The following is a 24,443-nucleotide window of genomic DNA, read 5'->3' on the forward strand; positions in this document are numbered from 1 at the left end:
TATGCATCTACGACAACCGGGGTAGACTCTTATCAGCCACACGATCGGGTCCCGTTTTACCCTCACTCTATCAACTACAGCGACAACAAAAAGAGGTAGCTTACCGGGTATCAACCCCATCTCCCACATCTCTTTTCATCGTCGTGTGAACCCCCCCCCCCCCCTTCCCACTCCCCCTTTCTGTTCCAACCAGTTGTTCGCGTGTGTAAGCCTCCGAACTAACATTTCCAAAGTAGTTACTGCTTTAAAAGACGAAGTAAGAAATGTCGGAACGAAAAGATTAACAATCGGGCACGAACGTGTAATCCACTCAGAGCGTAGTGAACTGTGGCTTACTCAACCTCAAAAGAAAGATCACAGAATACTGCAACTTCCCTTTCTCCCCTTTAAAAGACCCACCAGGGGCTCATGCCAAGCTGTGCGGAGCGGTTCTCGTATAATACTGTTTGAGTGTACAGAGCATGACAGGACTAGCACGAGTACGTAACCATTGGTCTGCAAGTTTCTTTGTTGTTTTTTTTTAGTTGAAAACGCGTTGCCAATTAATGCACCGTCTTGGGCTATAGAATTCAGTGTTTGACACTAAACTGTCCGAGTTAAAGGCGCAAAAAATTCGACGCCATGCTCACGCTAATTGTGTAGCGCTGCGTAGTGCATGCAAACAAAATGCTCAATAGAAAAAGAAACAAAAACAAAGCAAAAAATACCTGCAATTACTGCTCTTTCTATTATTGTCGCTTCCGTTTTGAAGTTACTTCCATCGTTCTATCTGTGTATGATTAGTATACACAAGCAACGAATTACCCCGAAAAAAGCGTCTCGAGTTTCAAGTTTCGCGCACCCGGAGGTCCTACAGCATTAAAAAAAAGAAAAACGCAAAATCACGGTCTGGCACGCGCGTCGCCCCGGGGCACGATTTTGAAAAATGTCAAAGAAAAACAAAAGAACAAACAAAAAATTGAGCCGCCTCGCGGCCGCAAAGTCTTCTCGAAACAGGCTTCGGCTTTCCGCGACATGGGCTCAAACCCCTCCCCTTTCTCTTTGAACGCGGCTACAACCCGAGCCCCCCTAGACACATCTTCGCCCGGCGTCGTCTCCAGGAAACAGAAGAAGCGGGACGATTTTGAGCGACGACGACGACGAGGACGACGAACAGTGCCTGCCGTGTGCCGCCACCGCCGCCGGCCCGTCTCTCAAAAGCTTCCCGCCCCTCCACCCCTTCTCCGACCCGAAGAAGAAGAACGGGCAAAAATCCTCCTCTCCAAACGCGAAGAGCCGCGCCGCACAATACCTGAATAATTCAGCGTGTCTAAAGCCCAAAACGTGCCCGGCATCCCGCATTTTTCGCCGCGCAGTCCCCCTCCCCCCTCCTCCTTCCACAGCGAAGCCGGTTCAGCCAAGATGGCGGAACTTCCGAGAACCTACGTTTTTCTTGCTTCTTCTTCGTCTTCCTCTTCGTACTTTATTCCATCTAGTAACTCGCAGTAGTACCCCGAACATCCCCGTTCTCCCCTCCCAAACACCCTTTCCCCTCCTCTCCGGAGCACAACTATACTCTATATGAGCGTACGATGGACTGCTGCGAACGCTGCGAGAGATTCCAACCAATCCGGGACTGAGAAGTATCACCTGACTACATTCCCCTCGCTTCGCTGCGGCCTTCCCGAAGGTCACGTGATTCTCACATGGCACTGGCTTGGCTTCGATGGCTTGTAGCGTGTTCCGTGGTCCATCGCAAATTGAAACGGTGTACAGTTTCTCCACTGGGTGAGGAGGAGTACCGTCTGTTCATAGCGTGTTTCCTCTACCATCTCCTTTCCTTTTTCTATATGTATATTTTTGTTTGCGGGGATGTTTGGTTAGATTGAGATTGTAGTTCTCCCGCGCTTACGGCTTGTTGTTGTTGATGTTGCCTAGTCGCTTTCCTGGAGTACACGTAGTCGGTTGTTGTTCGTGTTCGTGTCCGCGTTGCAGCAGGTGGGGAAGAAGGGGCGGTAGGCCCGCGATTGCGGACGAGAGATGAGCTACGGGAGGGTTGAAGCGGCAAAGAAGAGAAAGTGCGCTATGAAAAAATAAAAAAAAAATGTCTGACTGATGGTACGTATGGACTTCTTCAGTCTGGAGTCCCAGTCCCCTTCTTTCATTTTTTTTTTTTTTTTTTTTCGGTAAAGAGAAAACGAAAACAAATGGACGCCGTCGGTGAACGTGCCCAGGAAGTCTAGGAGTCCACTCGAAAAAAATTATCTTTGTTATTTTCCCTTTCTGATCGGAGTTGATCTCTCTTCTTACGTCCTCCGTCCTCCAACTTTCTCTCTCTATCGTCGTATATCTCCGACCTGTTCCCACGGAACGTATATGAAATGTATGTAACCCAAAACTGCTCCCTTTCGCCCCCCCCCCCTCCCCCCAAAAAAGAAAGAAAAGATGGGGAGGAAATTATTAGTTTCGACCTCGACGTGGTTCCCCCGCGGAGTCACTAGGCGGCAGAGTAGAGATACTCCACCGCAGAGCTTAAGATCATTGCTGCTCGCCCTGCATTACGCACAAAAATGGCGGCGTCCCCAAGAGAATCGTGGAATAGATTGTCGGCACCTTAAGCGTACGCCGTTTAATGCCTCCAGTTCCGCCGTTCAGATTTCGAAGCTGACCGAGAGAAATATTTCGACTGCTGGGCTTCGGCCAGTATCCGACAGTGATGCCAAGATAAACAATGCGAAGGGGGGGCAAGCCAATCTGAATACGCCCGGAACTTGCTGTAACGCGGCGCTACAATTTGGGTTCCTGTCGGGTTATGTCAGTCTAATAAGAGCCACTCAGTTCTTTAGGTTATCATGGTTCCCAGGTCAATTATCAGTTGTGACCCGAAGCGCTGAATTTACGACGAAAGCCAACCTCAAGTAACGGGTGGCACTCAGTTGATCGAAAGACGTTTTAGAGAACGCCGACTTTCCATCCAAAGACACTTTAGTGAATAGTCGGCCGCCGCGAAGCGGCGTTTACGGGTGGGCCAAGTGGGTTAACACTTTTGTAATAAGCCGCCGCAGACTACCGCCGCGAGTTGGCGGGAGCGCAGCGCTGAGGGAAGGGGGGGGGGGGGGGGGGGGGCAAAACGCGGTTCCGTTATTTGCTAAAACGTCGATTCGTTCAAATGGCGCTCTTCGCTAAAACGTCCTTCGCTCATATGCTATGGACCCGTTTCTTAAATCAAGCGTAAGATGCGATAGTAAGCAAGGCGACTGGCTGCCGCCATGTCTAGCCTCGTGCGCGGAGAAGCCCGTGCAAGTGCAAGCTGCCAGAGCTGTTCACGCGCAAGCTGTATGTGCTTGCACGCATGGGCAGCAGTCGAGCGCCATGCTCGCAATTGCCCATAGACCTCTCTAGATTTCGGTCTAGCTTCTACGTTATATTGATGAGTTCGATTTAAATAACGCTGCCCGACAGTGTACAATATAGATGATATCCCCTTCCAAACGTTCCAAACAGCGTTAATGTTAGAAAAATAAGATATATATAAAGCAAGCTTTATCTATAAAGCAAACTAATCAAACAAAAAAATAACTGCCTTAAAGTAATACTGGTTTCTCTAGATTCAAAGACAAGAGAAAAACTGCGAGTCATTTACAAACTTAGAAAGAGAAATCGTGCAGAAATTGTAAAACAGCGGCGACAACAACAAAATAAAAATAAAGAGCAATAAAAAACGTACAACAGCAAGGTCTAAGCGTAAACAAAAACAATGACGGCAGCCAAAACCAATGAAGGAAGAAAAATTGCAACGCCGAAATCTCAAAGCCGGCTCCGGCAGAGCTTCAAATGAATATTTGAGGAAAGTGACAAAACAAAACAAAAGCAAAAAAAAAAAAATAAAAAAAAGAGAAACTAAGAAAACAAAATGAGAGTTGACCGGGAGAGGAGGTTTGGACGGAGCTTGACTTATCGGAAGTCGACTCGGTATATTACAATCGATTTTCAATCACCGTATTGGGCGTGCCTGTGTTTCTGATTTAGCTTATGCCGCTGTTTCGTCGATATCCTACTCCTTGATGTCTTTGTTTTCTCGTTCTATTTTTATTTGTTAGATGTTTGCTTTTTGTTTCGGTTTTGTGTTACGCAACGCTCAAATAACTAGGCCAAATAAGAGCGCGAAGAAAGTTGGATGAAAGAAAACGGAAGCAGATAATGCAACGAGAATAAGCAAGTGCACGTGTGTTTTCCTTCTTGAGAACATCGCAGCCTCTCATAAACTCAACATTCAGGGGCTGCTGTTGTTCAGAGAGGCATGTTACATTTCATAAAGCAGACTTATTACGTAAAACACGACAAAACTATACCATTCGAAAGACAGGAGGCTATTAAAAGACGCGCGCACGGGCGGGAGGAAAATTTGTGTCCACCTTCTGTCCGCGAGCACCCACCCTTGTTGATCCCTAATATCTTCGTTCCTTTCCGAGAGCTTAAATAAAGGCCGACGACCAGACCCGAGATTCTGCAAGGCAGAAGATCCTCCTCACCATGGGGGAGGAGGAAACAGGCAACGGTGGACACGATAGAAGGGGGGAAAGGAGGAAGCCAGGGAAAAGTGGAAAGCGCGAACTGGTCGTCGGTTTTTAATAAATGACATAAAAGAGATGTCTCGCGTTTGCCGCAGACAATTCCGTCATGTTATCCACTGCGAACACCATGTGTGTTTTTGTACGGCGTCTTAGCATTCCGACCGGGGCTTTAGACGCAGCCGCAGACGCCGCGGCTATAGCCCTTCTTCCTGCCGCACATGTTCCAAAGCTATATGTTAGATGTGCCGAAACTTATGTCAATACAACTTTGATCGTTACTTCGAGGCGAATTCTCTTTTATTGAGCACGAAATGTTAGCGTGTCGGTCATATTGAGTTTAGGGATAGTCGGAGAATCATCGACACTTCATACAGTCGCCGGCGGTTTAACAAATGCCGTGCGAGGCCTATATTATATATATGTTCACGCTTCTCCCCCTATGCGATCGGTTTACTCGTAGGGCTATAGCCACAATCTGATTGGCTCTGGAGCCATAATGAGATGCACGGAACTGGCCGCGCGCTCCGTTTCTTAAGCGATCAGTCACTGTAACTTCCGGTAGCGTAAATTAGATCTGTTCCGAATTCGGTTTCCGTTAAACACGAAAACCAGCTTCGCTCTTCAACGCGCGCCTGTTCCAGTCGCTTCTTTCGATCGTCTCTCATATATTTAAGCTACGTAAACAAATAAAAAAAATACATAAATCCTGCTTGGCGCGACGCGTACCGCACACAGATTACCAAATTAAATTTTATTTTGTGAAAAAAAACTACATAAATGAATAAAAATGAGACGATTATAACTTAGCGTCGGAAACAATAACAATTAGAAGGAAACCGCGGGAACCCGCGGGAGTTTGGAAGAGAATAAAAAGGTGCAGGTACAAAAACATTGCGCGCACACGCACGCGAGAGTAAAAGAAACAAGACGCTCGTGCACTGCATACAGAGAACGAAAGACACGTGCGATGCCAAAGGGCGCCGGAATAATTTAGCAGACAGTTTCAATTAATGGGGCAGCTTGTTTCTTCCCAGCGTCGCGAAATCGCGTACGTGATGTGACGATATGTGTCGATTCCTCGCAGGGCTCTGGACAAACAAGGTCTGAAGTATGCGACAAGGGACAACGTGCCGTTTGCAGGAGAAAAAAAAAACATTCTGTTGGGATTGTCAACTCAATCGATTGAACAGGCAAGACTTATACTAATCGTGGCTCGTTTTACTTGGCGGTTCTTCTGGACGCGTTTATTTTGGGTATTGAGATTCACACGAAAGAGCCACAAAGTGATTGAAGAGTGTACACTCTAAAAAAAATCCGTTCTTGAAAGGTTCTTAGACGCTCTAAGAACTCTTTCATCTCGTAAAGAACGGTTTCGCCTCACGCACTATCGCCCCCTGGCGTACTAGAAAGGCAACTGTGCGATGAAGAACTCGTTTGCAAAAGAAAAGGGAACCCCTTAGAGGTTTTTCACGAAGAACCCTTTTAGAGGGTGCTTAAAATAACTTTTTGGATGCAAAATGTGGACAAGCTGAAGAGCCCATAAAAATTCTTCTACGACCAATTTTTTTTTTCTTTTTTTTAAGTGTGTAGCGAATTTAATCTTATTCCTCTGCGTCGGTGTTCTGAGTCATTCGATTATTAAAAGGTTCATTACGTAATTAACTATTTTTCAATTTCATTAAAAAGTTTATTGTGTACGCAATATTTTTAAGCAAATTTTACGGAATCGGGTCGATTATATCTGCAGAAATGGGTGCTAACATAACTTTAAATCACTACGGTATAACTATACTTTCATTGGTTCTACTGAAAAAAAAATGTTGTTCAAACTTAGAAGTATCTAAAGGAAATCAGGAAACCGAGTACCAGCAATTTTATCATAACGTTTGCGATACTATAGCGATATAGGCCATCCGGAGTAGTCAATGCATGTACCCGGCAACTATAGTGGATAACTTTAAGCATCGAATTAGCCAGTTCAGTTTTCTGGTCTATGTAATAGAAGACAAACTGATTGATTGCTGTTTATTACTTTAGAGGCCTTCTAAACAAACTTGCTTTACTTAGCGCTCCCAGTAAATAAAACAGGGCATCTCTCGACCGCCTCTTCAAACATGCAATGTGTTTTTCTTTTCTTTTTTTTTTTTATTTGCCGACGCTAGTGCAGTTAATGCAGCGTGCCATATCAGAACACAACGCCCATTCAGGAATGTAGAACGGATAGCAAACATGCCGTCCTTCCAGTATAAGGCTGATTATTATTATCTTGCGTTACAGTTCTTCGAGTCTGTCTTAATTCTGACATCAAATAACTTTAAAAAAAAGTAACTTACAAAAGAGACGGTAAAGGGTCGACGCGAACAGTATAGGCGTCATAATCCATCCCAAGCTGTCGTAAAATGAAGCATAGTTTCACGACTCTACACCACATTGCGCATGACGGTTAAGCCTCACAGCCTTAGACAGTTCTCCACAAATCTTATACGTTTATCAAACAGGTTCTAAGTACATCGGACGCAGTTCGAACAAAACACTGCCACATTATAGGAGCCATACCTGCCCCATATTCCCGCATTTCACTACGTTTCCAATAGGCTGAACTTACCATCCGTACAACAAAATAATTTCACTCTACCCCTTTCAAGCCGCGGTCAACACTCTTAATACATCATGCTTCTTCGTTGTATGACAGTCCTGTCACACTTGGAATACAGAAACTTTCTGTAGACAAGTTCGAAGCATATATCTCTGTATGAAGCAAATATCCTTCGAAGATGCTTCACCTAAGTACACAGATAATTATTTCATCATGTCATGCAGAGAAACTCCGTGTCTTTTCTATAATGTGTGAGTATACTGTGTGTCTGATGCTTCATAGAAGGACATTTCCGTTCTGAGTCCCCGAAAACGAGAAGTCAACTTAGAAACAAAACAAAACAAAACAAAAAAATGTTTGTAAGGTAAAGATAAGCGAAAAAGAAAAGGATATCTATTTAAAAAAAAAAAAAGATGTTTAAAGTTTTTTGGTTTAATTTTCTGCCAAATGACCGCTCTACATCAGTGCGGATCGAGACCCCTCCCCCTCGGCTTATGTGTCGTACGCCAAAACAAAAACACGCCAATTGAAGACCGGCGACAATGACGACAACTATAGGATCGACCGGAACAAAGAGGGGAGGAAATTCGTTCAAGATAGGACCCAAGGTCCGTTTCATATATCGTCCCTCTCGACTGCGAAACAAAATGAACAAACAAATTAATGTCAAACGTACAATTCTCAAGCCCTAGGAAGACGGAGAAGAAACGCTAACCTCAAACTGAGGTAGAAAAACAAAACAAAACAAAAGGCAATGAAAAGCCGAGAGAATTTTTCGAAACGGTAAAGTTGCGCAAACGAAAAACAAACATCGGACGGAAGCTCCGCTAAACAACCAAAGGTGCCTAGCGGGATAAACCCGTTCCTAGGGGGGTAAATGAAAACCAAGCTAGCGGACGAAGAAGATACGCACCCGCCTTATTTTACTTATTTAAAGAAACAAAAACAAAAAAGGAGTTTACGAAAGGAAGAGGAAAAGAGGTTCATTTCCTGCTCGAGTTCTCCTTCCGCTGGTGTTTCTTTAATTTGCCTCTTCGCGATAGCCATCTCCTTTTCAATAGTTTACGTTTTTTCTTTGTATCGTCGAGAGAATGCGTTTGGCTTTTCCTCGTATACTGTCAAAAGCGGGTCCCCTCCAAAAAAAAGTATCTTCCCGGCGCCCGCCCGAACACACGGAATCGGTAAATCGCAATATATATACTCTTCTCTCGGAAGGAACACACATCGGGTCTCCCTCCGTCGCGAAGTGTATAAAAGGAAGGAAAAAGATGCGAGTGAAGGAGATAGAAGGCTTAAAAGTCCAGATGGCATTCGAAAAGCGCCCGCACCGAAGCAGTTTGCGCGTTCCACAGGAGATGTTCGCTGAGGCGTTATGGGGACAAGTTTAATAACCGAAATATATAGACCCTTCGTTCTATATCCTCCGTGTTTTCATCTGACCTTTTTTTGTCGGATCAGCGGGTTTCTCATGGAAGGTGATATATATACACCAGCTGATGCCTCCGATGTAACACCGATAAAGTAGCGCTGGGTGTGCGTATTCATGCGCATGCTCGACACCAGAGTCATTCGGTCAATCAATCAATCAATTGATCTCCGTATGAAAGTGGAAAGAAGTAAAAACCCGCATTTAGTAGCTTGATCATGTTCTCGCATCCTCCTTGATAGAACCGTCGGGAACCAAACCCGGAGAAACGGGCGCTGTTATGTAAGTGCCACGTTGTCAGTTTTAAACTGTTAAAATATACAGGGGCGCTAGTTCCGGGCTAATCTAGCTGAATAAATTACAACACACCTGCGAGAAGAGCATTGCGCGTGCGCAAGCTCTCTCCGCCAACCTATTCGCGGAGGCAAGCAGGAATCGGAAAAACTCGAAAAAGCAGACAACATTTCCGTCGGTTTTGGGAGCAATGAGTGAGCTTCTTTGAGCAAGTTGCAACACCAGTCGCTAGGTGGCACAAGCCACCGTCCAATTCAAAAGGTGTATTTGTATTCATCCATTCATCGGTCCAATTTGCCCAATACCGGCACCTGTCCTAGACGTTAGGCCCCAGCATCAGAGACCAACACGCAGTGCAAAAAACATTAATGCTAAAAGAAAGAAACCTGTCCCGGCTAAAGCATTCCGTCAAATCCATCGAAGTTAAGATAGAACTAACGAGGTTTTAGTAGATCGTTCGGATAACTCCGATAACGATACCCGATACTCCGCCGACACCTTTGCTCCCGCGTCGCTTCTTGACCGGGATATGGTTATCGGAAGTACATGGAACGTTCTATACAAAAACTCTCTAATAATACGAGGTTCCTACCTTACTGCACAACCGTCGTTCCTACTCAGCAGAAAGAGGGAAGGCTTAGAGAAATCCTCCCCTTTCTCCCAACTCAGCGTAGGGCAACGTCATTGGTCGCGCGCGTTATTACGTCAAAGAAATCGCTGCGCTTCGTTGCTGGCACTCTCTCCAGTGACCTTCCTACGGCGCGACCAACACCAACACGAGCGAGCAAGGTCCGTGCAGGGTTCTCAGATATAAAATGCTATCGCTTTAAAATTTCCTGCCGGAACTGGTAGAGGCTGAATTTCAAAAACTGTGGGAGCAGCAGCCTAAAAAAAGTTGCAGACTCGTCATGCGAGAGGTGCGGGGGGGGGGGGGGGGGGGGGGGGGGGGGGGGGAGCACCCGGACGAGAAGTTTTGACGATAAGAGCCCCGACGCTTGACGCGAAGACACGGATTCCCACTTTGACACTAATGGCTCTTCCGAAAGCGCCGTCGCCGTCAAGCGTCCGCCGCTATCACGACGATCATCGGAGGGAGTGGAGAAACGACTTCGCGCCTCACAGCTCGAAGCTCGGCCGCTTTGTTAACCAGCGACGAATCACAAGTCGCTCGAGCGACGGAAGGAATTAAAAAAAGTAGGCACGAAATACATGGAGATATGTATACAACAGACATTTAAAAAAGCATTAAAACCGCCCCCCCCAAAAATTACGTTTTTTTAAAATTTATTTTTAGTCGTCGATCCGCGTTTGCGTGTGCAATGATAGTTCTTGATGCACGAGTCGATCAGGCTGGCGAGCTGATCGACAGGATGTGGTAAGATACGGATACATTTCGATGTCTAGGACACAAGGTGGAATTATATACTCCGTTTCACTCCAAGTTGGAGCACAGCCGAGTCCGACGCCACGATCCGATGGCGCCACTCAGGCAGCGCCAAAAATGCACAGTTGAGGAGCTCTTTGTGTGATTGGTTCAGCGATCACCGGTCGAACCAATCACGCACAAGAGAAGCGCGTATACTGTGCGTGCTTGGCTTAGCACCGGGGAGAGCAAACGCAAAAAAAAAAAAGACGACAAGCGGCGTGACTATGCAGTTTTGGCACTGCCTGATTGCCTGAATCGGATCGTACCCTCAGCTGCCGTAGGAGTTAAAGTAAAACACAGTATAACGTGTCTTTAAAAAGACAAAACAAAAAAAAAACAGGTGTTTAAACGACAGCAGTTTGGTTCGACAGGTGGCGCCATCTTATGCGGTATTTTTGCAACTCTCAGACGGCCCGCGGCCGCAATCATCGAACCCGATCTCGAGCACGAACGTCCGAGTGCTCTGCCGAACTTTGACGCAAAGCTCGCGTCCAATCGTTCGATGGCTGGGCCTTCCCAAAGTTGCTTAGTTTGGCCACCAGCCGCGCTGACTTGCAGCCGTCCTAGGCGCCTCCTGTTCACCGCCCTGGGGCCATAGCCGAGACGCTGCACAGAGTTACACTGCAGTGTTTCAATTTAGCGGACTTTACGCAGCGCTAAATTTAGCAGACGGTGTATATGTGAAAAAGTGACGTCACGTGATGTCATGACATGACGCTACACCGCGACGTCACAAAGCAAGGACATTGGCATCCCCAACTAAATTTGGCGGAGCAATGTATCCTCTAAAGTTAGCAGAAAATATTGTGAAGTCGCGTGTAATGACGCCACATGACACCGTGGCGTCTCAATTTAATGACCAGATGTTTACACGGTACTGAAATAGAGTAACTAAATGCCGTTACTCGTTACTTCATCAAAGAGTAAGGAAAATACCTTACTCGTTTCTTTTCTTAAAAAGTAAATAGATTGTTACTTGGTTCCCAAAAAAAAAGTGACTTGGTACAAGTAACAACATATTAAAACAGCGCACAAGCAGAGAGGAAGAAACTTGCACCGTTGCAAGAGGAACTTGTACCGCTACTTGTACCGTCACAGGGTTGTTAGTCACAGGGTTGTTACTAACAACCCTGCGAGTTGTTAGTAACAACCCTATGTAGTTACGGAGGGTTGTTTCAGAGACGGGCCCGCTGTGAAACCTCCACAATGGGGAATTTTCATTGACCCTGTCTCTCCCCACGCTACCTTCTATGCAACGAATACGCCTCTACTGCGCACACAAAGCGCTAGCCTTGCCCGTAGAGTCCCGGATCTGGTAACGGGTTGCGAAGAGCGTCGCGGGGGACGGAGGAAACAATCTACAAAAACATGCTATTCTTAGTTTCAAAAGCACCTATACTTCGTCTCAAGTTCGGGTGCAGCAGATGCTACCAGTTGATATAGTCAATCAAAAAGCGTCTAAAGCGCAAGCCACAGTATATGATTGGCTCAGCAATCATAGAACACCTACAAACACTTGACGAACACAATGTTGGTGCGTTCGTAACGCTGATTGATTGTTCCCATCAGCTCGTGGCGAGGCTAAGTCAGAACGTTTAAGGTGAAACGAAGTACAACAACGATTCTTGCCGTAAAACAACAGATACAAAGCCGCGTCAAAAATGAAGCACATATTCACCTATTTTTGTTTGGAAACAAGCACGCTGCCGCCTGCTACCGGCGAACCCCTGCGGATTTCCGGTTTTCCTCTTCTTTACGTTTTGACTTGCATTCGTTTTTCTTCAATTGTACTACTTTCCACAATGCGCGCAGGTTCTTACAAACGTATTACGTATAACAGGTACGTCTCCGAAGGAAAATATTCTTACCCTATCTCTTTTCTTTGCTGAAGAACACATACATACGCTACCGGAAGTCCACTGGAGCGCCAACTATATACTGTGGCGCCCTCCTGATATCAACTCCCGCCGAATGCGGTGAATAGTCACATCGAGAGCCGAAGAGTCGAAACATTGGTAGGAACGACGAGAATAAACGCCGCGCGTTTCCCCCTCCGCCGAAGGAACGACGCAAACGTTGTACCGCAAATAGCCAAAAAGGCAGCGCAACGGTCGTCGGCACTTCGGGCTCTCTGAGAGTACCAGCCGCAAACAGAAGGACCACGAAAAGGCGCCTTATCGAGTGCCACAAATCAGCCGGCAACGACCTTATCTGGGACCGGGGAGGCTGCGCTTTTTCCCGCGTGCCTGGGAGACCGACGACGTCGTGCGCGGAAGAGTCGCAAGGTCGTCGGTCGACGTCGTATAGGAAGGGTCGCCCGGTGACCTCTCGGCCGCTCGGGGAAGCCTGCCTGCCTTTCGGTCATTAGCCGTGCGGCGGCGAGTCCGGCGCTACCGCCGGAGCGGTAGAACGGGCCGCCATTTCAAGCTCAACGGACGATCTGTCGTGCGGGGCCGCCGCGCCGCGAGAGAAGGCGCTCATATAAGGGCCACTAAATATGTTACGCTCCCAGGATGATTCGCACGTTTGCGTTTGAGTGCGATAGCAGTTTTCAACCGGTTTCGTTTAAACCTCCCCTGCCCGTTTCGATCTGGATAAGAATCGTACCGGCGTGCGATCTGTAATAGAGTTTGAAGGTTGGCTAGTCGGTGCATATGGGTGATACAGGGGAAAACAGCGTTGTGCTAGTGTCTTTCGTCTACTTGACCTTGTGTCTTTTTTGCGCAGTTTTCTTCTGTTAACGGCTTTCGATTGTGTACCGCAACTGCGTGATGCACGTTAAAGACAAAAATATGAAGCAGGGCTAGTTCGACGTTGCACGTAAAAGAACCCCAGGCTAGCAGTGGTACCGCACTGACAAAATTCATCATGTCCAGCGAAGACACTAGACGCCCAATTGGGATGACTAACTTCCCCGTTGTCTAAATATACACACAACACCGTTCTTGATTTGGTGTGGTTAGGAAAAAATATTAAAAGAATAAGGTTACCCCTGTCTGCAGCTGCGTTAGCACTGCAGACAAGAAGCCAGTTTAAAGTAATTGAACAAGGTAAATGTAGCGAATAAAAAATAATAATTGATTTAACGCCAATAGAATAAGAAAATAGCTAGTCAGACCTCAGTCACCCAGCAAGGACTAGTCAGTGGTTGTTATTAAATTATATAAAAATTGCTCCCCCCCTTCCCCCTTTCATTGTCTTGCTTTTGTTTTCCCTGGTTGTATCGAGCTCGTCTTCGAACCTGTTTTCTTCGGTACTTGCTTCCTAATAGACCCTTTTTCAAAAGGGTCTATTCCCATAGTCCTTTCTGTGCTTTTCTAATAGTCTTTTCTGTGCTGCGGCTGCCTCAAGGGACAGCCGCAGCATAGAAAAGAAATCCTGGACTCCCTGATCAGCTACATCAGGGACTCTGGGGTCCATCACTTCATCTAGATTTATACATGGTCACTTACCCTTTCCTATCAATCTTTACATTCATTTTTCCTCTCGCCTCAGGGACACCAACCCATAGACGAGTTAACCTTTCATTAAATAAATACATGTTCTCCCTCTCTCTCCCACAGTCTGACGAAGGATGTGCGTCCGAAATATCGCTTGATTACTTTTTCCCTTCTTTTTGCACGTCTTATCTGTCACACTTTTTGTTCCCACTTTTTTCAAAAGCCCATCGAGCAACGATGGCTGAACAATGGCTGTAACAATTTCTTGAGGACGAAGCCTATATGATTGGATCCCGAATCCTCGCCGAGCGCTGATGTCTCGTGCTAACAATAAGGACTTTCCGTAAACCGCGTTTTCCACCTCCGCTAAGCCCTCCGTAACCAAGAAGCCACTACTGCTCCTGCGCGCCGATGGCCTTGTTGGGGGGTTGCGCAGAGCGTTGCGTGACGACGAAAACGATCTACGAAAACTCCCTAATGTACCACTGTGATAATTGTCGCAGCGTCAAATATAATAGCGTGCGCCTAAAAAAAACAAAAAAAAAACTATTGGTTTTGCAAAGGTTCAAGCACGCATATTTATTTTGAAGTCCATCATTCATGAACGATTCCGGTGCCACTATGGTGTCTGGAACGTGTCTCCGACTGGCGGGTTCACCGCGTCTTAAAAAAGGTGGTCCCTTGATTTCCCCCTGACGGCGTCCTAGGCCTGTATCTGACGGCCAGGGGGCGCTGTAGCGTCCACGAGACGCGACCACAAAAGAGGCACCTCCGGTAGCGTCCGCGCGACGCGACCGTTTGATGCTGACGTGAAGCGGCGTCCTAGCGTTCCATCGTGCGCATTGCACGGGGCGTAAACTAGCGCCTGTCAGCGTCTCTCGGCGCCTGTCCACGAACACTAACCGAGCGTTGAAAGGGCGGGAGCCAACCCGACACACAACGAAAACGTGACCTAAAAATTTCCGGCCTTGATCGCCAGAGGCTTTGCTCGAAACTCCAAGGTATACAAGCCCGTAGAAGTGTCATGTTGTCGCCGACCGCGATCCTGGCGGCGTCATGGCAGCGGCAGTGGATGTGGCAGACGCCTGTCCTGCTGCAGGACGCTTTCCAGTTTGACAATTCACTGAAGTTTCGGCAGTTGAGAAGCCGCGACGACAGCGACACTCGCATTGCATCATGACTTTTTGATAGAGCCTCTATGCCCAGCCACCAGGATCAAGACATCCCACATCATGACTCTCCGACTTCCCCTGACGTCGTTTGTTGCCACTTTCGGAACCGCCTTCGTGCATGGGCAGAATTGTACGCTAAACACACCAGCTGGAGACGCCCAACGTTGGGCGCCATAAGTATACCACCGCTGCCGAAAGTTACGAATACACCCCGCGACGCCACAGAACACGGCGGACAACAAGCAGTGCTCACGCTCAATTCCCCCCGGACTCCACCGGCGGCCGTCGCCGCACCACCACCCAAAAAAAGCGCCGGTCACCGACGGCGACGAGAGACGATGCCGCCGCCGCTGCCGGCTGTGCCGTAAACGCCGCAAATTGCACAAACGTGAAGGGAGATTTTCTTCCCTCCCCCATCCCCCCCTACCTACCCCCTACCTGAATATCCCCCTCACCCACCGCCAGCACCCCTCACCCTGAAAAGATGGATGAATACTGCTCGAACCAAGGGGGCGGGGCACCAGCCGAATCAGGTTCTGAAGGTACACTGAGGAAGTATTCCTTTTCTTGTTGCTCGTCTACTTTTTTGGCGGGAGCGCCGCACTTTGAGGGGGGGAACCTGGATTGCCAGGATAGGGGCTTACTACCTCTCTCTCTTTCTCTCTCCAGGCAAGACGAAACAAGAAGGAAAAGCCAATTACTCCGCGGGAGAGCGCCCCGAGAGGGCACGCAACCACCACAGGGGAAGAAGACCTGTGTCCGAAGAAGGCCGCCGCTGAGAGGCCGTGGTTCTCTGGTGTGCCTCCCTCTCGGACAAGTGCGCCCGCTGGGACACGTAGAACTCTCCTCGCGGAGGCCCTTTTTTTTTTTTTTTTTGTTTTCTTCTTCGTTAAACGGTTAAGCATGCCAACGAAGCCGGCGCAAGCGTGCTCGCCTAGGGCTGGTCGTCCGGGTCGCAGTCCAGCAGCCGTTGTTCTTCCAAGCAGTGTATCTAAAGGACGACGATTATGAGAGGATGGATGGCGTCGATTTGGAGAGTCGCTTCTAAGAGCTTTCCTCAATGCCGGGCTGAGTACGCGGGCTTGAGCACCCGGAGAGAAGTTATACGAACGCAAAGTCAAATTAGCCGGGTGCTTGGATGCTTGTACACCGATTCACGCAGTTTACAAAACGAGCCCCAGTTTGCACACACGAGGTGCGCGCCTTGCGCGTCGCTGAGAAACCCGATTCGTGTGTCACGAAGCGTCTAGGCTAACAACAACGCCACCGCAGTGTGACACTTGTGACACGTCTGACACGAAGCGTCTAGGCCAATAACAGCGCCACCGCAGTGCCGGGACGGCATAGAGTCGAGGAGACCTTATCCGAAATCACGCAATGGTGACAAAAGAGGAATTCACGCTGAGGCAATGAAAACCCAACTTGAGACCAGAGATGGAAAATGTTTTCTGTTATGTGCTCGTGGAAAGAGTTGGGGGGGGGGGGGGGGGGGGGCTTTTACGATTTCTAAAAATAGACTGAAACGAACTGTTCTTTTTATGTATCTCTAATACTGTATGGGCTTTTATCTTAAACATGCACAATTGCTGTTGCAGAGATTTATCACGATGTGGAAAATGAGCAAAAACTACGGGCAGTCGTGCAAACTTTTACTTCTAGGGTGTATGTTTCCGCCGGCTGGAGGAAATCACGAACGGAAAGTGGTGCTTCTCTGCGCAGTAGCGCTGTACTGCAGCGAAAACGCAACCCTGCAAGTGAGATATGATAAAAGTGTGCAAACTTTATCGGTAGAAAGTTATCAAGTTGGTGTCCTGTTAAACGCCAAAACCACTTAACCGACACTGGATGAACCCAACCATCAAAACAAAAGCGATCTTTTTTTTTTTTTTTTTGTCTGTATTGTGTAGAATGACTTGCCATGCGCGATAGTATGAGAGCCCTGAAAACAAGTGAAATAATCAACGAAACTGTGGCAATCTTCTATGAAAAAAAAAAAGGACAAGTTTGGAATCGAGATTTTGTCAATAGCGGGTTCGAAAAGTAGCAATTGAGATATCCGTCCATGGTGGTCTCTGTTTACGTCTGGTGAGCGTTGCCGTAGTTGAATAGACTCGCCACAGCTGTCTCTCCAGCGATGCGCAAAGCGCAGACGGCAGAACCAGCATCCCGCCTACACTCCGAAACTCCGTTCGTTGACGCTCTAACAGAAAGCCGGAAGAGAGCGGACGGCGCAAGCCAGCTGGAACGCTCCAGAGTTCCAAGACGCGCACGACACAAGCCTCCTCAACAAAACAAACCAGAAAACCACAATATGTCACTGCGGGAGTCGTCCCCCAGCCATCAGTCACACAGGAGCCACGGCCGCCGCTTCCACCAGTTGGTCAGTCAACCAGAACGCTCCAAAAGGAGAGCTCGCCGTCTTCAAAAACAAAGACGTCGAGGACGGCTCTTATGCAAGGCCTTTAAGTCGTGGCACGCCTTTACGGTACGCATCAAGAGATTCGTCAGAAAGGCGAGAGGGCTAAAAGGAGCAGGCAGCAACACCGGAGCGTGTAGCCTCAAACAAAGGCCACTTTGGGAAGGACGCTTTGACACACAGGGGTCCACGACACCTGACAGTTCGTTCGGGGTGGAAAACAATGGAAGTGCGACCCATCCGCCAGAAAGAGACGACGACGGACTACCTAGACAAGCCGTCGTTGGAGCCGTCTACAAGCCGGCAGTGATCATTATCAAGCATCTCTTTTGTTTTTGTGCGTTCTCTCTCCTCCTGACAGGGAGGGAATCGTCACGGAAGTTGTTTCAGCGGAGAAGGGTCCTTGTCTGGAGACCAGGCATTAGCGCCCGCAGCTCTTTCCTAGACGAGCGGACGGCAAACTAAGCGTGGAAACATATTCGCGCGTACGCCGGCACTGAAGGTCACGATGTTCTAATCTGGGGGGAAGAAAAAATAAATAAAACGGAACGCTCCCCAGCAAAGTGCCTAATGACCATTTCTGTCGCATTGTTCGATGCAAATGGGCGTGAACTCTTTAGATTGGGAGTTGGCGTGGAGCCGATCTCTTGGCGTGACCTCATCAGGCGGCACGCAAAACACACCTTATTTCTTCTTTTTTATTTGTCTCCCAGACTACGCGGATATTAGCTTCACTGTTCTTCGGTCGTTCCCACAACAATAAAAGGTGCAGTAATTTGGCGTTTCGTGATGATTCTGATTATAACGCGATCGAGGGATGTCGCGAAACGAATTGAGTAGTCACCCAGGCTGTAGGGCGGCGACCAGGACCCGTCACTTTCGAGAATATCTTTTTTTTATTCCTTTGCTGGACGATGCTTTAATTTGAGATAGAACGCAAAAAATCTACGAAGGAAGATTGCTACCAGATATGTTAATAAAAAAATAAAATCAAGAAAGTTCGACAAGCAAACAAATATCTAGCGTCGTTTGCATAAAAGCGGATACGCGTGGGCATGTTTTTGCACTAGCTTAATCCGCGAGTTTGCATATCACCGTGCTTCTAAACATCCAACCCGGAGCGAACCAGGTTGCATCATGCAGGCATAGACTCGGTAGTAAACGCATGATAACACAGATGATGTCATCTGAAGTAGACACTATTCCGGCGTCGAACGATTGAACACGGAATAGTATTAGACATGTTCATCGTTATCAAATATCCATCCTGATAGGTTCACATCTTCATCTGAGGTAAGTAGAATCATGGAAACATCAAATTGAAAGGAAAACAATGAAAAATCGAGCGTCATCGTCGAAAACCGATTATTCGAGCCTCCTCGTGGTTGTTAAGGAAAAACAAAAAGCGTAGAAAGTTAAAGGGGAAAAAAATGTAGAAAAGCATTCGGCGCGAGGACTCACCAGTGAGCACCGCAGAGGCCGCATCCACGACCAGGAGGACGCAGGTCCACAGAGACGCGCGCATCGCCGGCGCCGCCAACATCGCGACCGCTGAGCCAAACCACCCGTCGTTGTTGTATCCAGCGGAACGACACACGTTTTGCAGCACGAGAACGCAGATCCAATCCGGAGGGCGAGACGCGAACAGCACAGACACAGCACGGTCACCTCCTTCCTTCAGACCATAGGTCCAGTCAGCAACTCGCGCCGCCACACAGAGTGGTCCGAGACCATCGCGCCGTTGACAGTCCCACGGAAAGGAACGCTCGCTCGGCTCGCAGCAGGGACGAGTACGCTGTGTCGACCCGCCGACGGGCGAAGAGCAACTGAGAGAGGGCTCCGGGCACGTCTTCGTGCAAGCCAGGCGCTCCTATTTCGAGCCCACGAGGGGAGGTCGGCCGGCGAACCAGTCGTGCTCTTCGGGCCAGCGTCGGTAGGTACGGCGGGGGGAACTTGTTCGGGTGGCGGGAGGGGGGTTGCTCTTTGAACGCCCCCGTAGTTTGTCGGCTTCTCTTTCTTTATTTCGCTCTTTCTCTTTTCGTCCCTACCCCTCCACCACAGCTGCGAGCACCAGCGAAGGGGGGCACCAGACGAGCCACCAGCATGACAAGTTCAGAAAAGAGAGGCGCTCTTCTGCGCCCAACGACGTGCCTCCCCCTGGTGAGGACGGCGGCGTGCGATCGTTCGCCGCGAGGATGTGTCGTCGTCTTACCGGGATGTCACGAATACGCAAGTTATTCGTGGCCTTGGGAGACGTTTTGAATGGTGTACAAGCGTTTAGGGTTGGCTAGGAGACATGCTTGTTTTTCAATGCATAGGGGTACTGAGGTTGCAAGAAGGGCAATATACGTCGTGTATGTTTTGAACGAGACGATGTTGTCGGGCGGTCTGTCTGATGCCTGGATCGTTGGGTGTCTCGTATCCTGCTGGGTTGTGTGGCAGATGTTGGAGGGTTACTGCCGACGCTGTCGCTGTGTGCTGAGTTTTTAAGATCGTGGCACGAAGACGGTCGTGCACTTGGATGACTCTTGCCCGCGGTTCGGACAGTGAGACGTAGAGAAATGACTGGCTGTGGTGATTGCCTTCAACATCTTTCACCCTTGGGGGAACATCGTTCTTCTTTGTAGCCTTCGCGGCCTTGAAGACCGAAGACACTTCTTGAATTCGTCTTACTCCGCCACGCCATCGTAGAGCAGACCAGATTATGTCATTTCTTTTACGACCTGATTGCTTGTTTTCAGCTGTAACCAAAAGAGTTAATCTTATAGTTCCGTTGGGCACAGTGCCATGACGAAAGAAAACAGTCCAGAACTTACGGCCGTACGTGCATAACCTTGAACGAAAAATAAGATGCACGAGGATTACACAAAGCAAAAGCAGAAAAGAGACGTCAAGTAAAACCGCCGTTTTCCAATTCTCGGAGGGGTGGGCGGCGTTTATCCCGCAGAAGGAAGACTGCAAAAAAGCGGGAGCCGCCTAACAAAGAAAAGCCAATTTTGGACAACTTCAAACTCGCCAAGTCAAAGGCCGTCGAACAAAAAGACGACCCCCTCATCCTCGTCTTCAACAAGAAAGCGCCCGTCCGACTGCTCACACGCGACGCTCTGTGTCCCTTCTGGGCACGGGCTGGGTGAAAAACTCCAGGGAGAAAGAGAAGACACTGAACCATTTCTCGAGAAAAAGTCGGAACCTCTCTCTGGCTTCCTGACAGCGAAAATAAAAACAATCCCACGCTGGGGACCCCATCCCGAGAGCACGGCGAACAAAAGCGCACCCCCCAGCCCACCGGAGAAGTAAGTCTTCTTCTTCGAGCATAATCCCCCCTGTGCAGTAAATTTCCGACTGTCCCGCGCCAACTGATGAGCTCCCAAAGTGAATTAGTGTCTTGGGGCTATTTCCAGCGGGACCTAGGAGAAGATGGAAGAAACGAAAACGAAGCGATAGTGGTAGCGTATGCTACTGGGAAGAAGAAAGGAAAAGGTCCACAACGTCCTGCGTACACCCCCCTCCCCCTTGCCCCTTCTTCTAGCACCTGGTACTCTGGTGGACGTTCCTTCCAGTCCTTCTACCCCCACCCGCACAGCCTGCCTCTGAACTTGGTGCCACTGTCACGTTCCGCGGTCTTTCGTTTCTCGGGTGTCTTGCGTGTCTCGGGCGGGACTGATCATTTCCAGCTGAGGCGTTGGGACAACAAACAACGCCCCTGAAGACCTCCAACGGTGACGTGGCTCGCGCGTTCACGTGGTGCCTCCCCGACCCTTTGTTGTAGTTCCTGCAGTTGGAGGGGGGTAGCAGCTAGGAAGGGGGCTGCGTCTGGGGAGGTCGGCGTTTGGCACGGCTCAAGATGCGTGTTGCTGCAGGCGTGCAAGAAAAGGTGCGGTTCCAGAGGCGACCGTGCCTGCCTAGACCCTTCATTACTAGGTGGAGTACGCCACACTCCTCCGGGGTTGATCGCTCTACCCGTGGCTAAGGGGCGAGAGACGTGTGACATGTGGAACTTGTTTTGACGTGTCCGGCGCTCCGGCGGTACCGTGCGCTAGTGGGGGAGATAATTTGATATGCTGCGGTTCGGTGTTTAGCTTAGGCTTGCGGGTGTTTCAGTGGGGGACAGCGTAAAGCGCGAGAAGTGCGTGAGTAGTAATTAGGCGGGTGTAACTAGCGATGCCAACGTCCGCAGATATTGAGTATCGCGCTAAATGCCCAGGGGGTGGTTATTAGGTCGGGGCAGCAGAGCTATACTTTCCTGTCGTGTTAAGAACTGCACCGTAGTAGACATCTGTATAGGCTGAGCGTGAAGAATGCCCGCATTTACACGCCACAATGCAGAGATTGGCGCGAACCTTAAAATTGCCTACACACCTGTAAATCGTTCCAACGTTCACAGCCAGAGGAGCAGTCAAATGTCATAAAATATTAGTAAAGAAAATTAAAAGGATCCATACCGGAAAGTGAAGTTTGCAAGGCAAACTGGGCTACAGTAGCTTCCTGGAGACATGAGACCCACGCGGAGATAAGAGGAAACGGAAACCGCAAGGTCAAAACCCAAGAAAACAGTGGGGGGGGGGAAAAAAAAAGAAAAAAGAAACGTTACAACCCATATGCTCCCATATCAGAACCACAGCGTATGAAGGAAAAGACGAAACCTAACTCCGAAAGCACTCAACACCGATAACGAACATCCCCGAAACAAACGCGAGAAAAGAGGGGGGGTGTGAACCAGGAAGACAGGAAGAGACAGCCAGGGACTCAAAAAGCACCCAGCCACCCACCGGTCATAAAACACGCAGCCAATTCACGACCTAAAACATAAAACACTCTCGAAGGCTCAAAATATGCGCCCAGGCCGACTCATAACACACCGACACGCGCACACCGGAAACGGCTGTGGACAGAGCCTCCGACAAAGTTCCTCTCATTATGACTTCCCCTCCTCACAAACACCGCACAGACAAACACACACACCCATCTCCACCAACGTTGCCAGCAGTAGCGATAGTGTCGAGAGATTCCAGAGACGACGAGTCCTCGGGAGTTCCTCTTGACGCTCCGGGAGGAGACAGCAACGGGCGATCTTATCATTGGCGCCAAAGAGGGCGGCGGCAAAGACGAGGAGTGCGTGCCACGTTCCATGGCATAGACCGCTCACCCCTAAGTCGACAGCGCTGTGAGAGCTGCACGCGCTCCGGACCAATCATCTGCCTCCATTTAATCACCTGACCCCACTCACTGCGCATGGTCATGGGCGAGAGCGTGGTCACGAGGCGACATATAAATGTTGGACCGGTCCCGTCGAGCATGTTGCTTGCACCGACCTGTCAGCTTAATGGTTAATGGAGTACAGGAGGAGATCGCAGCCCTTGTCGCCCGCTCTTTGCCAGCTGTCCGCCCCTTTTCTTTCTGAAGCGACAACCCCCCTCCACATTACTCGGGAGCAAAGAGTGCTTGTCTGTCGTGCCTCCATGGGTGAAGTAAGGTTCGTCCATTGGTATTGCAAGATAAGGCACTCCAGTCGTAGACTGAAAATTAGGGTCGTGCGCTCGAGCATTGCCAGTTATTAGTTACGCAGATTAATCTAGAAGGGCTTTGACAAGGATTGTCACTTTTGGATCAACCGAACAGACATGCATTAATGTACGTGACGGGGGAAGAATTCACTTTTAGAGGATTTTCGTTTTCTTTCCGCGGACTAACATTGTAGTACAAGTTTTTTTCGGTTTTGACGCGCTTCCGTCTCAATAGCAGACACAATTCGGCGTATAAGTATGACAGTTCGGTGTTTCCATACCGGAGGAACTGCCAATAGGAAGGACGAGGACGGTTAGCTCGTTCGATAGCTCGCAAATCGCAAGGAACGCAAAAATTGTCACAAAACGCCATCATCGGGATCTCGCGACCAGCAAGTTTTTGGAGCGCCACATCTGCGCTAGCACACAAAAATCTAATTTTCACGAAAATGCGCTCATGTCATGTAATTGGTTGTATCTTACTTTTTAACGCCCCAATATCATACAGGGTATCAGCCCACCGGGAATTCACCATTAATGTTTTGTACTGTATTACGTTAATTTTACGTGGGTTCCCCCGAGAATTCGTCATTAATATTACATATTGGGTAACATTATTGGTACATGATTGGCAAATTTATTTAAAAAAAATCAGACATGTCTCTTCATTTCCAGCAAAACCCGTGAACACAATCACATACTCGCGTGCCATCCTCACGCATACGCTCACAACCCGAAAGGAGATAAAAGGCATCGCATACGCGCCAGGACGTGACAGAAGGCGCGTGGATAAGACGTACGCAAGTGGCATACCCATATTGTTAATAGTATCAGTTCCACTAACAAAACGACGATAACGTGGTTTGTGAAGCCGCCACCGCGCAAACATTGGCGTCACCGACCACATATCAACGGGAACCACTCCAAAGGGACAAACAACAAGCCCACGTGAAACCTTGCTTGTAAGTGATTTTCCTCTGCAGTTTTCCTTGCGTGAGTGCTCTGAGAAGAGGCAGAACTCCTCGATAACGGGTAGACACTCTAATACCCCCTCCTGCCGCCCCTCCCCCACCCCTACCTCACACACAAAGGAGAAAAAGAAGGAAAAAGAGTAGAAAACACCAAAATGTCAAATGCAGTGACGTTCTTGGTGGCGCAATCTTTCGCCTGGAGGTCTGGCTAACCGTCGCCTATTTCACACCCCCTAACCCCACACTCTAAAATCCAAGCGCAACAAGAACAAATCAACGTGCACAATTCACTCCCACGCGCTTCAACGGTACCATCGAGAGCCCCTCACCTCTACAACCCTCAGGGCATCTTTCAACGACTGGGTTGCAAAACCCAAGAACCCCTCTTCCCCCCACCCTCTCCAGACCGGACACTTATCAGGACCCCGGCTCTTGAGCTGGGCGTAGGAAAGCGGGAGGGGGGGGGGGGGGGTCGGTATCGGGTGTCTCGCAGTTTAGAGTTTCCCCCTGGCCGCCCCCTCTTTTCCTGGCCTCGTCGCCAACCCAGCCTGCCTCAGCTAAGCGCTCAACGAGTAAGGACTTCGCCTCGCGACCAAGTCTGCACTTTGTTTTTCCAAAGCGGATCGGAAAGGGGGGGGGGGGGGG

General features: G+C 48.9%; 1 protein-coding gene across 6 annotated transcripts in view; it reads right to left on the reverse strand.

The window, feature by feature from the left end:
* LOC8032277 (latrophilin Cirl) overlaps positions 1 to 24,443 on the reverse strand; it is a 395,876-nt gene that overhangs the window by 124,542 nt on the left and 246,891 nt on the right. For 2 of the 6 annotated variants that reach the window (XM_042289523.1, XM_040219432.3), the window contains exon 1: positions 18,785 to 19,146. The exons of the other annotated variants lie outside the window; for them this stretch is intronic. In XM_042289523.1, the coding sequence (XP_042145457.1) occupies positions 18,785 to 18,866 (82 nt within the window). In that variant the 5' untranslated portion in view covers positions 18,867 to 19,146. Of the gene's footprint in view, positions 1 to 18,784; positions 19,147 to 24,443 lie in introns of those variants that run through there. 6 annotated transcript variants of the gene reach the window in all.

This window comes from Ixodes scapularis, unplaced genomic scaffold (genome assembly GCF_016920785.2).
Source record: "Ixodes scapularis isolate PalLabHiFi unplaced genomic scaffold, ASM1692078v2 PGA_scaffold12__126_contigs__length_90152505, whole genome shotgun sequence".
In the NCBI taxonomy this organism is placed as follows: Eukaryota; Metazoa; Arthropoda; class Arachnida; order Ixodida; family Ixodidae; genus Ixodes; species Ixodes scapularis.